The sequence below is a fragment of the Cydia splendana genome, chromosome 16 (genome assembly GCF_910591565.1).
Source record: "Cydia splendana chromosome 16, ilCydSple1.2, whole genome shotgun sequence".
NCBI lineage: Eukaryota > Metazoa > Arthropoda > Insecta > Lepidoptera > Tortricidae > Cydia > Cydia splendana.
In genome coordinates this window covers 11,684,349-11,700,087 of record NC_085975.1, presented here as the reverse complement: position 1 = coordinate 11,700,087, position 15,739 = coordinate 11,684,349, and the positions used below count along the sequence as shown (strand labels likewise).

Here is a 15,739-nt window from a genome sequence, read left to right as displayed (position 1 = left end):
AACCCATCTGATACCACCATGAAACCAATGCCAGTCGGTAGGTATGAACTCTCATGTCAGGAATATATAAGTCTGCCAAGGCTTTTCCTGCCGAAACACCATGGCAGACGAGATTATGTAAGCAAGGTCGCCATCGGTTACCCTACACTAACCCATCTGATACCACCATGAAACCAATTCCATTCGGTAGGTATGAACCCCCATTTTAGGAATATATAAGTCTGCCAAGGTTTTTCCTGCCGAAACACCTTGGCAGACGAGATTATAAGCAAGATGACCATCGGTTACCGTACACTAACCCATCTGATACCGCCATGAAACCAATTCCAATCGGTAGGTATGAGCCCTCATTTCATGAATATATAAGTCTGCCAAGGCTTTTCCTGCCGAAACTCCTTGACAGACAAGATTATGTAAGCAACATCCGCATCCGTGGGACCGGTATACGTGATTACTGTAGGCTTATTTATTACTTTATGCTTTTACATATTTGTATATTATTATGTTATTAATGAAATATGTTTATAATTTATTAAACCTATACCTAATACATTGGGAATTCATTACCTGCTTACGGCAGTAGTAGGGAGTAGTGGGTGAGTTCTGGCTCACTTAGCCAGGCCAACAGTCCCTCCCCCTTTTTTTCCCTTGTTGAGGCCCTGCAACCTTACCTTGAACCCAACCTAATGTCATTGTAGCTCGAATCTAACCTAATCTATTTTTATTGCTTTTAGAAAATATTCTAATAACAATTATCTACTTTTGCAAAGTTAAATGTTGAATTCTTTATTTCGCAAAATGGAATTTTAATGTGACTATAATGTATGTGCAATCTACTTAGAAACTGGGTTTAGAAATATAAAAACACACATTTTATATAGGATAATAAGTTTATTCAAGTAATATTCTGAACATATGAGATATAGTAACATCATTACTTATTCTGTGTACAGTGGAGAAAACATGCAAGTTGACATTTTTCGTTTTAAAATAAAGATAAACTAAACAGTATTTGCCACAAACCGATGTTAAAAAACTTTGCAGTTGTTGGTTGGCATAATACCATCTCTTACAATTTCTCTTCATTAACATTTTATGATACCTTCCTGTTTTTATTTACTTAATTTAATTTTTTACTTTTTATGTGATCGGTACTTCATTTATTTTAGATTTTGGGCTAATATTAGTTTGTTAACCGACTTCCAAATCTCAAAGAAGGAGGTTATCAATTCAGTTGTATGTTTTTTTTATTTTTTATTTTTTTTTATGTTTGTTACTCTATATCTCCGTCATTCCTGGACCGATTTTGAAAATTAGTTTTTTGATTGTATGTATATGCATACAGATTGGTTCCGTTTTTGTCAAAACCCAGTTCTGATGATGGGATCCATGAGGAATCGAGGGAACTTCTCAAATTTTAAAGGCATACATATAGTGATTTTTGGGTTTTTATCATCAAATTAAGCATACACATTCAAAAAAGTGACATTTGATGAAGTGCAACTGCTGATGATGATCAGAACGGAACTCTTCAACGACGCATAGTTCACGTTTGGCGATTTGTCGTCTTCGTTATGTTTGTTAAGCAAGTCAAGTTTTTAAGCCACATTTTTGTCAAGCTCGAGTTCTGATGATGGGATCCATGAGGAATCGAGGGAACTCCTCAAATCTTAAAGGCATGCGTATAGACATTTTTGTATTTTCATCAGAAAATCAAGGATTTTCATTAAAAACTGGCGCATTTGATGAAGTGGAACTGCTGATGATGACCAGAACAGAACTCTTCAACCACGCATAGTTCACGTTTGGCGATTTTTCCTCTTCGTTATGTTTGTTAAGCAAGTCAAGTTTTAAAGCCACATTTTTGTCAAGCTCGAGTTCTAATGATGGGATTCATAAGGAATCGAGGGAACTCCTCAAATATTAAAGGCATAAGTATAGATTTTTTTTGTATTTTCATCATAAAATCAAGCATTTACATTAAAAACTGTCGCATTTGATGAAGTGGAACTGCTGATGATGACCAGAACAAAACTCTTCAACGACGCATAGTACACGTTTGGTGATTTCTAATTTCGATTTTGACTTGGACTGCGACCCGGACTCGGACCCAGAACCGGACTCATACCCGGATCCGGTTCGGACCCGGACTCGGACCCGGACTTGGAATCGAACTCGGACCCGGACTCGGACTCGGACACGGACTCGGACTAGGACCCGGACTCGGACTCGGACCCGGACTCGGAACCGGACTCGGAACCGGACTCGGACTCGGACCCGGACACGGACTCGGACACGGATTCGGACCTGGACTCGGACTCAGACTCGGACCCGGACTCGGACCCGGACCTTGACCCGGAAAACCACTATAATATATATTATATTATAATTATTATTATTACACGTAAATTCGTTCACGAAGAAACCGTGTACCGACTCTTCATGCCATTATATTTTTAATTTGCTGTTATTCTCTACAAATCGACACTAAAAGTATCAAAATATCAAAATATGGAGTTCCGTTTGAGAAAGAAGCAAAACAATTTTGTCTTTGACAGTAATTGAATTATTGTGTGATTTTGAAAGCTAGACAATTCAAGATTTATATTTTTACTCACAAAGACAACACAGAAATTCAATCTCAAATGTAAACCTTCGAACAATTTCCATACATTGACGACATCACTCATAATTCTTCTTCAAGTCAGATGCCCGCTGGGGCTGCACCGGAGCACACGTATAATTCTTCAAATAAAAATGACAGCTTGATTTGACATTAAATCATATACGCACACGAGAAAGTATACCAGTAGATAAATTGTATTTCAAAAAATAGGGTACATAAATATCAGCTCGCGTCTCCTTTAAATTTGATTTGCTGTTATTTACGGGTCATAATGGTTGAAAACCTCAGTAAACTATCTTAAAACAAAACGATTACAGTCGAATTTAAGTATTATGTTCCTTCAAATCAAAACTCGCTTAAAATGAAAAAAGTTTAAAGACTCGTCCTTTACTGATTGGGATTAATTTTCATTTTGCGTCATTTTAAAAACGTATTTGACTTCTGTACGTCAATTAATTTTGATGACAATTGTAATCTTGTAATATATTATAGAACTTTTATCTTAAAATATTGCCTATTAACAGGAAGCGTTATGTAATTCGTATAAGTAATACCTGAAAGTCTTGTACCTAGATCTGTAATACCATGGATTGCGACGAATAAATGATTATGATTATGCCGTTCGTTCCGTCTATATGTATAATGCGTGTACGTGCTGTTCTCTGAAAATCTTCAAGAAAAAATAACGGCTAGACCAGCACGAAGTACTAGCAAGTTTTTGCGGCTTTGGAGACCGAGATAAAGCTTACAGGCCAATACCGCTGTGGCCTGGTTATTGTTATGTATACCTATGTATCGAATGTTTTTAAAAAAAATTTACTATAAAAAGCAATGTTTTATTCCGATTAGGTCTACATTTTGTGCATATTGTATATCTGAAGTATTTTCGTACTAAACTTGAAACTTTCGTTGAAACTAAATAAAATAATTATTCCTAATATACAGTCACCTGCAATTTATGTTACACAACACACAACGAAGGCCGCAAAAATATCTGACACGATCTTATTTGTAGAACCATAAGAGCATGTCATATATTTTTGCGGCCTTCGAAGAGTAGGTACCGGTCATTATCACCAACTTTGCCCGCATTTAAAAAAAACACGAATTTCTCAAAAAAAAAACAAATCGTAATTACTTTTTTTGCTCAGCACGTCCATTGTGATCAAACGCATCAGTTTATTTGAAGAAAAAATATTTTTATCGTGTTTTTACCCATTTTTTTGCGTTTTAGAGGGTGGGCAAAGATATCCGGAGTTTTCGCCAACATTGCCCACGTCAATTTGGTATTCAAATACAGCTCGTATGATGATGATGTCTAAGGATCACTGGTTTTGGGCAATCCTACCATTCCCTGTTAATAACTTAGCGATAAGTGTAAAAACTTTTAAATAAATTTGCTGGGCAATGTTGCCTACCCGTTTTTGCTCATTTCCATATAAGGCTCGCCTAAGCATTTTACAAAGGCTAGGGTTGTCACTTTTGAGAAAATCTGTTACAATAGTTTAATGGCCAAAAATATGATTTTTGCTGTGTTTTTCATTAGTTAACGGGATAAAACATCTAAGTAAAGGATAATAAGACAAATTAAATACAGTATATATTTATAAACTTACTTTAGTGTACAAACATAACCTTATTTTACATGCGAAGTTGGGTAAATTAGATGAAAGTGACAACCCTAATCCGTTTTTGGTGGTGGGCAATGTTGGTATGGATGCCAAATCACCGGATTACTTTGCCCACCGCTAAAACTCGCTAAAAATTACAAATTAAAGATATCTTATTGATACTGTTTTAACACCCCCTGGCACTGATTAAAATAACCGACTTGGTTTCACATTACATCTCAAAACTTTTTGAAGTGAAAATTTCTTTAGCGGCGTGTAATAGTGCCCTTGCGGCCTATTTGCTGAATAAATGTTGAAGTTTGAAGTTTGCATGCCAAGTTTCGTGCTTTCTGCCGGATGGGACAGGATTTAGGATGGGTCAGACCAGGACCGCATTTTTGCAGGTTCATCTTTTATTAGCCAGACTCTACCTCCATACTAAATCGAGCTAAGGAGTCGCACTATAAAGAAATATTGAACATTTTCTTTCAAGTTGATATACAGGGTGTCCATGCATTAGGGTATTTATATTCAATATTCAATAATTTATTCATAAAATCAATACAATTTTACACGTCAATGGTAAGTAAGTGGTTTGCTAGGACGAAAAGATCCGCGTGAAAGCACTACATTCCCGCAGCTCGGCCTGGCCTCGCGTGCTTGGGAACTCGTAAGGGACGCTCCGGGCCTTCGGCCCTACGCGGAGCTCGGCCTTCGTCCTTCGCTGGGTTTCGAAGCTCAGCGTCGGGCCTTCGGCCCGCCGCTTCGCTTATTAAAACAGTTGGGAGGGTTGGTTTTGCTTCGGGGCTTAAGCGGGAAGTTGGAGCTTAAACACGACCCAATAGGAAAAGTGTCTTAGACAAGCGAAACGGCGGGCCGAAGGCCGAAGGCCGTAGGCCAACTTCCCCCTCTCGTGTGACGCTTCGGGCCTTCGGCCCTACGCGGAGCTCGGCCTTCGGCCTTCGCGAGCCTCGACGCTTCGTCGTCGGGCCTTCGGCCCGCCGGCTTCGCTTATCAAGACAGTTGACTTTGTAGAACGCTTGGGGGAACTGCATTCACGCAGCTCGGCCTTCGGCCTCGCGTTTTGGGAGTCGGGGTGGAGGCTCCGGGCCTTCGGCCCTCCGCCGGGGTCGGCCTTCGGCCTCCCGGCTTGAAGCTCGCCGTTCGGGCTCGCTTAACACACTTTTTGTATAGGATTTTGCTTTGTTCGTCATTCCCGCAGCTCGGCCTTCGGCCTCGCCCAAAATTACTGGGGGCGGGGCACTCTTGGATATTCGGGGTGAAGCTCCGGGCCTGACGGCCCTACGCGGGGTCGGCCTTCGGCCTCCCGGCCTGAAGCTCGCCCTTCGGGCTCGCTTAACCTACTTGGAAATTTGAATTTTGCCCTTGTCGCCCGCCATTTTGGATTTTTCCAAAAAATTTTTTTACATGGTAATGCTGGGCCCCCTAGCTCGCCGCATACCAAATCTCAGCGCACTCGGACCAACTTGAAAAAAAAAAAAAAGTCGGCCCGTTTGAAAATTTTTAAATGCAGTTTATTTTGTCTCGGGGCTCTCTATGACATTTGGTCGAGCACCCCCCACCTATCTCGCACCGTTTAAAAGTTGCCATACAAAATAAAAGGGGCCATTTTTTCCGCCATCTTGGATTTTTTCGAAATTTTTTTTCCCATACGAATCTAGAGGACCCCGAGATTCCGTGACCAAAATTTCAGCGCGCTAGGACAAACTTGAAAAAATTAAAAAAAAAGTCAGCCATTTTGAAAAAAAATGGCGGCGTCAAAAACTGCCAGGGTCCCTCTATGACATTTGGTCGAGCACCCCCCACCTACCTCCCACCGTTTGGCCGGGCCGTCGAACATTTTTCTGACCGGAAGCGGTAGGCCAAAAGTCGGAATTTTCTGAAGTCACGAGACCGCCCTCTATACGACCGTACCAAAGTCTAACACCCCACGAACCTCCTTCTGGGAGAACAATCATGTCAATTAATCAGTCGTGTTGCAGCTTTAAATAAGATTAATTATTAATTATTAAATTATTAAATTAAATTAAATTAATTAAAACTTTCTTCGACCGTTTTGATTATCTTTTTTATTTATGACATTAATAAGATTCTGACTTTTGACAAATGTCATCATTGCCGCACATTTTCAAACAAATTGTCAAAAGCACTGCCAATGATTAATACAGTATGTTTCTTTTTGTTGTCGATTATTGGAATTAACTTTTGTTTGATAATTTAATGTTTTATCTTTTGTTCTAATTAAAAAGAAATTACCGTTAGAGCATTTCTGAGAAGTAACCCTATGTGGGATTTCAGGGTTTGTCCAATGGCTAAGGTCACCCTGTATTTAAAAACGTAAACGTTAAAGTTTTTGGGATATATGTATAGTAGACTATTTATACTCCACATTGATACCATAATAAAACTGCCTGAAAGTTAGAGAGGACTATGGAGGAGATTACTGTTTACTAGCTTTTGACTTAACTCCTGGCCCCTGTTTCACCAACGTGACAGGTGCGACGAATTGTAAAATCACTGTTGCTGACGTCACAGGCATCCATGAACTACGGTTACCGCTTACCATCGGGCGGGCCGTATTCCTGTTTGCCACCATCATTGTATTATTAAAAAAAAACTTTATGATATCGGAAAAAAAACAGATATTTCTCTTGCTAAGTTTATGACAATTGTCACAGAAACACTGCAATTGTCACGAAATTCCGACATATAACTCATTACCTGTCAAGAATTACCTACAATTCTTCTAGATCTTTGACAATTGTCAGAAACTTCACAGGAGAAATATCTGTTTTTTCCGATATAATAAAGTTTTTTTTTAATAATACAATGATGGTGGCAAACAGGAATACGGCCCGCCCGATGGTAAGTGGTAATCGTAGCCCATGGATGCCTGTGACGTCAGCGATAGTGATTTTACAATTCGTCGCACCTGTCACCGATGTGAAATTGGGGCCTGGCCTCTATTTCACTACGGTGGCAGGTGCGACACTTGTCGACATCACAGTTGGTACTGACGTTACAGGCCTCCATAGGCTACGGTAACCGCTTACCATCAGACGGGCGGTGTGCTTGTTTGCCACCAACATGTTAATAAAATAAAAACTCCATTATATCGCCAAATACTAAGTACTTATTTTGCGAAGCTAATGACAATTGTCACAAGAAACACGACAATTGTCGGTAATTCTTGACAGCAAATGAGTTCTGTGTAACACTATATGAGTAAAATGAATATAGGCGTGGAATCGAATGTATTTGCAGCCAACAAAATGCCAATGTTTGTTCAGCTACCTGTTCACCTGTTTAAATTGCTTATTATCAATTTAGATCCGGATTTTAAACCTGGCTGACATCGGATAGCCATTTATATTGATGTCAATGGTGTTGGTGAATATTTTAATTCATTCGGGCGAAAACCGGAAGGTTGGTTGGGTATCATAAAATGTTCATGGAGAGAAATTGTAAAGGCCCCAGTACACAATGGGCCATTGCCGGCCACTCCAAGGGACGCAGCCATGCGGTAGAATGAGATAGCAATATCATTTGCTCCCTCTAACGCATAAATGCGTCCCTTGGAATGGCCGGCGATGGCCCATTGTGTACTGGGGCCTTAAGATATGGTATTGTAATCAACAACTGCAAAGTTTTTTTTACATCGGTTTGTGGCAAATACTGTTTAGTTTATCTTTATTTTAAAACGAAAAATGTCAACTTGCATGTTTTCTCCACTGTACACAGAATAAGTAATGATGTTACTATATCTCATATGTTCAGAATATTACTTGAATAAACTTATTATCCTATATAAAATGTGTGTTTTTATATTTCTAAACCCAGTTTCTAAGTAGATTGCACATACATTATAGTCACATTAAAATTCCATTTTGCGAAATACAGAATTCAACATTTAACTTTGCAAAAGTAGATAATTGTTATTAGAATATTTTCTAAAAGCAATAAAAATAGATTAGGTTAGATTCGAGCTACAATGACATTAGGTTGGGTTCAAGGTAAGGTTGCAGGGCCTCAACAAGGGAAAAAAAGGGGGAGGGACTGTTGGCCTGGCTAAGTGAGCCAGAACTCACCCACTACTCCCTACTACTGCCGTAAGCAGGTAATGAATTCCCAATGTATTAGGTATAGGTTTAATAAATTATAAATATATTTCATTAATAACATAATAATATACAAATATGTAAAAGCATAAAGTAATAAATAAGCCTACAGTAATCACGTATACCGGTCCCACGGATGCGGATGTTGCTTACATAATCTCGTCTGTCAAGGAGTTTCGGCAGGAAAGGCCTTGGCAGACTTAAAAATTTCCGAAATGAGGGTTCATACCTACCGACTGGAATTGATTTCATGGAGGTATCAGATGGGTTAATGTAGGGTAACTGATGTACACCTTGCTAACATAATCTCGTCTGCCAAGGTGTTTCGGCAGGAAAAGCCTTGGCAGACTTATATATTCATGAAATGAGGGTTCATACCTACCGACTGGAATTGGTTTCATGGCGGTATCAGATGGGTTAGTGTACGGTAACCGATGGTCATCTTGCTTATAATCTCGTCTGCCAAGGTGTTTCGGCAGGAAAAACCTTGGCAGACTTATATATTCCTAAAATGGGGGTTCATACCTACCGAATGGAATTGGTTTCATGGTGGTATCAGATGGGTTAGTGTAGGGTAACCGATGGCGACCTTGCTTACATAATCTCGTCTGCCATGGTGTTTCGGCAGGAAAAGCCTTGGCAGACTTATATATTCCTGACATGAGAGTTCATACCTACCGACTGGCATTGGTTTCATGGTGGTATCAGATGGGTTAATTTAGGGGTCCCGATGGTCACCTTTGAGAGCGTCTGCCAAGCACTTCCGGCAAAAAAAATAGTGGCAGACTTCGCTTTTCTGTGTCTACATGTAAATTTCTAACTGCTGCCATAACTACTATCTCGGTATCAGATGGGTTAAATCAGCCCCTTTTTTCGCACCGGAAGTGGCCTTCTTTTTCGTACTTTCGGCAAGTTCCGCCGTGGCAGACTATCGAATTCGGACTTAGCATAACTTTTCTGGGAAACCATTGTGCATTTCATCGTGGTATCAAGTCGGTTAAAAATTTTGCGGCCGGCTCTTCTACTATTTGCACAAGAGTCACAAGTGATTAGTTTAGGCGGTTATCACACTGATGCGGATCCGAACGTTGATCCGGTGTGTGAGCGAGGCAGCGCATTGCTCCCGTCGCGCTCGCACACCAGGGTGCGTAGACAAGATGCCAACCATTCACGCTCCGTAGCGTAGTTATCTCTCTCTATCACTCTTCCATATGAGTGCGACAGACTACAGAGTTGCATTTCGTTCGCTTGATATAAGTGGTTTTAAACATGATTTGTTATTAGGCGGGTGTCGTCACCATAAAACAATACCTAATACCTAAACCTAATACCTATTTAGGCTGTTTTAGACTAGGTTGAATTGTACACCCGAACATGACGACCGATGATGATCAACTGATGGGTATGGATGAGTACCTAGTACCTACCCTACCTACCTAGTTTACCTACCTACCCAGCGCAGATAAAAGTGATTGTGTATTTACGAAAATTACGACATTTTGTATTTAAGGCGATAGATGTAATTGACATGTATCGCAAGTCATAAAGATACCCGCCTTATCAAATCAATTTATTGCCGAATTACGGATTTAGATTAACAAAGTGACAATAAAATTTTGTCTACATAATAGGTACGTCACTGAAAACTAAATTAGGTACGAAGTTTCTACTCAGGTAGCAAAACTTAAAAAGACTTAACGCATGACTACGAGTGTCTACTGTAAATAAACGGGGTGTTTTGATGAATTGTTGGTCTTGGTCGGGTGTAGTGCAGGTATCTTACCGCCATCTTTGGGCCCAAGCCAACCTCACATGTAAAGTAAAAGTCATGTAAAAATCGGTATCTGCTATATTGTACAGTAGGAATGAATGGTATTACATATATAACGGACGCGGCTCTTGGCAACGGCTTTTCTGTCGGCAGTCGCTGTCGCTTCCATAAAAGACAAATAACTGCTATTTCAACTAAACTATTCAAAATAAAGGACGCTGGTCTCCGAAGCAGTAGCTGAGGACGCAGCCGTAATGAAGGATAAGATGAGAAAGAAGTATTAGACTATAGACCGACCGCTCAAATGAGCCCTCGCCTTAGTCGTCTCTCCCCGTCGCCCCCGTACCGCGCAGGCGAGGACTCATTTAAAGCGGTCGATCTATAGGTGGCGGTAGTTTTAGGTACTATTACTTAAACTTTTTCAAAACAAGAAGCTGGACAAAGGATTTATGGGCACAATAAGTTAAATTTAATTGTTTTTGAACGGGGAAAATACCAAGTCTTTTATGTCTTTAGGGGTCGCAGTGGAAGTAGACCAAATAATTCAGGTTTAACTCAGAAAATCAGGTAGATATTTTTTTATAATAGGTAAGTATGTAGGTAGGTATGATAGCCTCGTATTTCTCTGGGAATTTTTGTGTTTTTTAATTTGAAACCTTATTATTCCATAAAAGTCCAAAACTCGAATTTAATTTGTACTTTTTAAAGCTACCCCGGGGCTTATGAGGCTAGGTATTCATAAAACTATATATGTACCTGCCTATTTATGCTGATACTCATCTGCAATAAAAGTTAAATTTTATTTAGTTAATAAAAATAGTAATAAATTCATTTTATCAGTTGCGATTGTAAACTAATTTGGCAAGAAACATATAAATTGCAACAGACGGTGACAAGCCGGCATCAGTTGATCAAAATTGAGCTGTAAGTATCTCTTGACTGCAATTAATTGTTTTCTTTTTTTACGGCGAAACTCTTTTATTGAAAATCAGACCTCGCTCATGATTATTTTTTGACACCTCGTCTTGCTTTGGCGAAGCCCATTATATAAGTAATTGTAATTGGGAACTCATGTTCTATGCATTCCAAAGTTAAGGACTTACGGAGAACCTACATTCAAGATACGCTTCGTAATTCCCAAAAACTCCTAGTGTTTCCTGGACGCAACCAAGTTCTCTTAAAAAAACGCCACTTATGCACCAGAATGACCTCCTGGTCATAGACCTGGGCTCAAACTTTAAGCCCACAGCAGTCAATTTAGGAGGCAATGGGCATGTTCTTAAAAAAAGTGCAGTGCTGACGATGAGTTAAACATTGAAGGATGTTTCCGCTTGGATTTTTTGACCAATGTTGGTAATTTCTTGCGTTCATAATTATAAAAGTGCCTAGTTAGTTCTTCTAGTATCGAAAAATACTGTTTTTTTTGTTACGGTGTTCCTTTCTCATTGTTTTTAGTGAACTGCTGTTCTAAGTTAAATTTTACAAAAAAAAATTCTTTCCAGAATCAAGATGAAATTCGCAATCGTATTCGCTGCCGTCGTGGCTGTAGCCTGCGGTGGGCTCCTGAAGCCCTTGGACTCCAACATGGCCGAGCTGGAAGCCATCGTGGCCGCCATTCAGAGCCCCAGCACCGACCCCGCCACCGCCGCGCTGCTCGAACAGCAACTGGCTGATCTGCTGGCCGAATTCTTCCCCCAGCCTGAGCCTATCGTCGTTGAAGAGCCGTCTCCGGTCCATGTCGGGCTCCCTATCCTTGACTTCCCTCTTCCTGATGGCGGCGCCGTGACCGCCGTGCAGCCTGCGTCCCCCGCTCTTGTGCCCGCTCCTATCGTCAACCCCACTCCCGCCGCCGGTGATGCCGCCGCTCCCTTAGTTCAGATCATCCTTAACATCAACCAGGCCAGCTCTGGCGCCGCGCCTGTGGCCCCTGCTCCCGTCGAGACCCCCGTCATCGACGTCCAGCCCGTGCAGGTCGTCGAGGAGGCAGTGAACGAGGAGACCATCGTGCCCACCCCCGTGGTGGTCGTGGACTCCGCTCCCGAGCCCGTGCAGGTGGTGGACGTGATTCCCGAGCCCGAGCCCGAGGTAGAGTCCATCCAGATCGGCGTCCCCATCGTCCCCATCCCCGTCGTCAACATCCCCATTGACCTCAACTAAACGATGAAACTGAACAATACTGGATTTGAAGAGGATTTCTTCGCTTTAACATCTAGCGATTGCAGCTAGCTTTAGGTTGGCTTCGAATTAGCTTAATTAAAATCAGTGACAGAAATATTTGTATATTTAATTATTCTTTTGATAATTCCTACAAACTCCCTATATCTACAATTATTCAAAATAGGAACCTATTCATCGTTAAAAAAAAATGATGGTTATCATTTAGGTCGTTTCACGAAACCAATACGGTTACCATCAGTTTGTCACTGACATAAACGCCGTCGAGAACGTAATTTACTTTCTATACATCTCGCTCGCACTCGCATATTAGTGCAAACGGCATGTATAGAAAGTAAATTACGTTCTCGACGGCGTTTATGTCAGTGACAAACTTATGGTAACCGTACGGTGCGGATTTTTCTATGAAAATGTTGACATTTTATTAGTACAAATCTAGCGTTAGCTCTTATGATTTTACCTATATTTAAGAGAGACTAGAGTTAGAGAAGAGAGAAGTAGACTGATAGTCTCGATTAGAGAAATTGACAGAAGGTGGGCAAGTTGAACTGGTCACGTAAAACTGTACTTACCTAGTGGGACCAAGCTAAGTTTTGCAATACATATATATATATATACAGTGTGTAAGTTACACACTGTATAAGAAATAAATATAATAAATATATTTTATATAAAAAATGAGTTTGTGGTGAAATGACAAAACACGTCCCCATTCTTTATTCATGTTCTCCAACATATAATGAAACCAGTAAATAATTATCAATTTTTTTGAACATGTCTCTTCTCAGAAATAAGAAGATTTGGTAAATTTTCAGTACTTTGAAGGCCATTTTCTCCTAACAGGTTGAGTTTGGGCAGCTAAAAAAAATACGTGTCCGTTATTTTAGGCTACTCTATAACATATATCAAAATAAATCAAATCGGAGTCGGACAGTTGGGTACGCTTCCTTGTAAGATCGGTGCTGGCAAAATTTGTAGTGTTAAAATTTTAAATACCTTACAAGATACTCAGAATGTTATATCTGGCGCTAGCACAATCCATTACTGACTATGGATTAAGTATTAGTTACGGTAGAACGTATAAAACATACATAAATAAAATATATAGACTACAGCTAAGTTTATTATTTAAAAACGATCGTCCCAAATAATGTAAGAGGAAAAATAGACAGCCATGAAAGAATTATTACAATATTGTAAAATTATTAGTATACACAAGAAAATTGATATGGCAATAAACAATGAGGAGATTATAAACCTAGGAAGTCTAACCAAAAACTGTAGACTTCAACATTTACGAAAGTTATCCTATTTGCCTCGATTTGTCCTACCAAAGTGTGTTAATACATTATGGGAAACGACGATGGGAATATTTGTTACCACATACCCTAAACAAACTACCCGAAGTAACTTATAATAATATCAGTAACAACCCACATAAGTGTAAACAAATATTGAAAGCCCTCTATATCTTAGTTAAGTAAAATATACAGGGTGATTTCGGGGTCGTGGAGCAAGAGAGCCAGACATCATACAGAATCCAAAGATGAGCCTAATGATGTTGTTAATTATTGTTTATCACCAATAATGATGATTATTTTCCAGATGACAAGTAGAAAAAAACATTTTTGCATACAATTTGGTGACCCTACTCAATGTGACGTCTTGTCGCTTTCCATACAGCGTATGTCAAAAGTCATAGGGTGACCATAATTACTTAGTATAACATTAATTTTACTTGAAAAATAAGAATAATTCAAGTAATTATCTTTTAATCAAATACTACCATATGATAATGTGGATCATTTACAGAGTCAGAAAAAGTGGTTCTGGTTCACGACCCCGAAATCACCCTGTATATACGTCGCACTTATAGGAATATCTCATATCACGAAGAAGGGCTACATGCGGAATCTAGACTCCAACACCTTATAATAACAAACATGATTGCCGACTTCGTGAAATGAAATACTCCATAGTTTAATATAATATTAAGAGTAAACAAGAGCGATTACAGCGGCAGTTAAGCCTCAGGGGACTTTGATCGCTGTCATAATTCTTTGAATGTATATTAATATTTTGTGTTAATAAATAAATGGAAAAAAAATTGCCTTGATTGAAACTTAGGCTCAAATTGAATGACTGCTATTACTTACACTTTATTCAGGCGCTATACTTACACTAGCTGCTGTTACTGATTCCACGCAGACGAATTCGCGGGCAAAAGCTAGTGTTACCATAAACGTAAAATTTCTATGAATATCCACACTGTCACATCAAAGTTAATGTAAAGTTAGCTTGTACTGTATCTAACTACGGTAGGTAATATTATACTATAATAATTTCGTCTTCGTAAATTACGTTAATACTGTACCTATACAGAAAACAGTAACAGTAAACAGTATCGTCAGAAAATACTTTGATAACATATTACGGAGCATCAGTCAGATCAGTTGCAGCGATAACCTCTCCGCCCTCCGAGACTATTCCTAGCTAGTAAAGTCACTCGGGTCTTGCTTACGTCAGCACCTATTGATCATCTATGGAAATGAATATGAATTACCGGATGTGAACTGCCGGGTCGAAGGAAAGGCAGCATCATATTATAGTATAACTAGTGATCCGCCCCGGCTTCGCACGGGTTACATAAAACCTTCTCTGTTAGTTCCTTTAAAAAATATATTTTCTCAAATTGGTCGACGGGGCTCGATTTTTGTAAGAGAAGATCTTCATGCCATCCCTGATCTTCATCAAATTGGTGATTAGACTGATTAAATATCGATAGAAAATGCTTGAGAGAGAGTTAAGAAATTATATACTTACATACCCAAATTACCATGCGTGTCCCTCTAAACATTGGAAAGGTCCCCTAAATTCCTCATGGATCTAATCAAACTTATCAGAAACCAAATCCCTATGGAACCACCTTGGATACTCCTGTCAATAAGTTAGCTGATGACTCAGTAATATAATATTTACGGAATTAAATATGTAGGTATACTATAAAACTTAAAACCTAAGTTTAAAAATTAGTAAGTAAAATTGATCTTAAAATAAATAAAGTATGTAATATAGTAGGTACCTACCGTAGATGCTGGGAGCATTTCCCCGCTTTATCGTATAGAGCGCTCTTACAAGAAAAGTCGAAATAATGCAAAATTGATGATACTAGTCGACGAAATTCAGGACTTTGCGCTCATTATTAGAAACAATGAGTACTTGTTCCAGTAAAAGCGTCTTCTTATCTTTATAAATATCGTTGTAAATATTAGAAAAAGGACTTATTAAATTAGTAATGATTTTTTTTCTGATGGTCGTTTCCGAAAAACCCCGTGAAGCACTGAATGGCGAGCTCTTATTTGGAAATGTTGAGAATTTTACTCTGCTAAACCTGGCTATTTTGTATTACTAATACCCT

At 39.3% G+C, this 15,739-nt stretch overlaps 1 protein-coding gene across 1 annotated transcript; it reads left to right on the top strand.

Moving 5' to 3' along the window:
- Positions 1 to 11,059: 11,059 nt before the first annotated feature.
- Positions 11,060 to 12,428, top strand: LOC134797886 (calphotin-like). The gene is made up of 2 exons (XM_063770234.1): positions 11,060 to 11,070; positions 11,649 to 12,428. The coding sequence occupies exon 2, from the start codon at positions 11,656 to 11,658 to the stop codon at positions 12,301 to 12,303; it is 648 nt and encodes a 215-aa protein (XP_063626304.1). The 5' UTR covers positions 11,060 to 11,070; positions 11,649 to 11,655; the 3' UTR covers positions 12,304 to 12,428.
- The last annotated feature ends 3,311 nt before the right edge of the window (positions 12,429 to 15,739 follow it).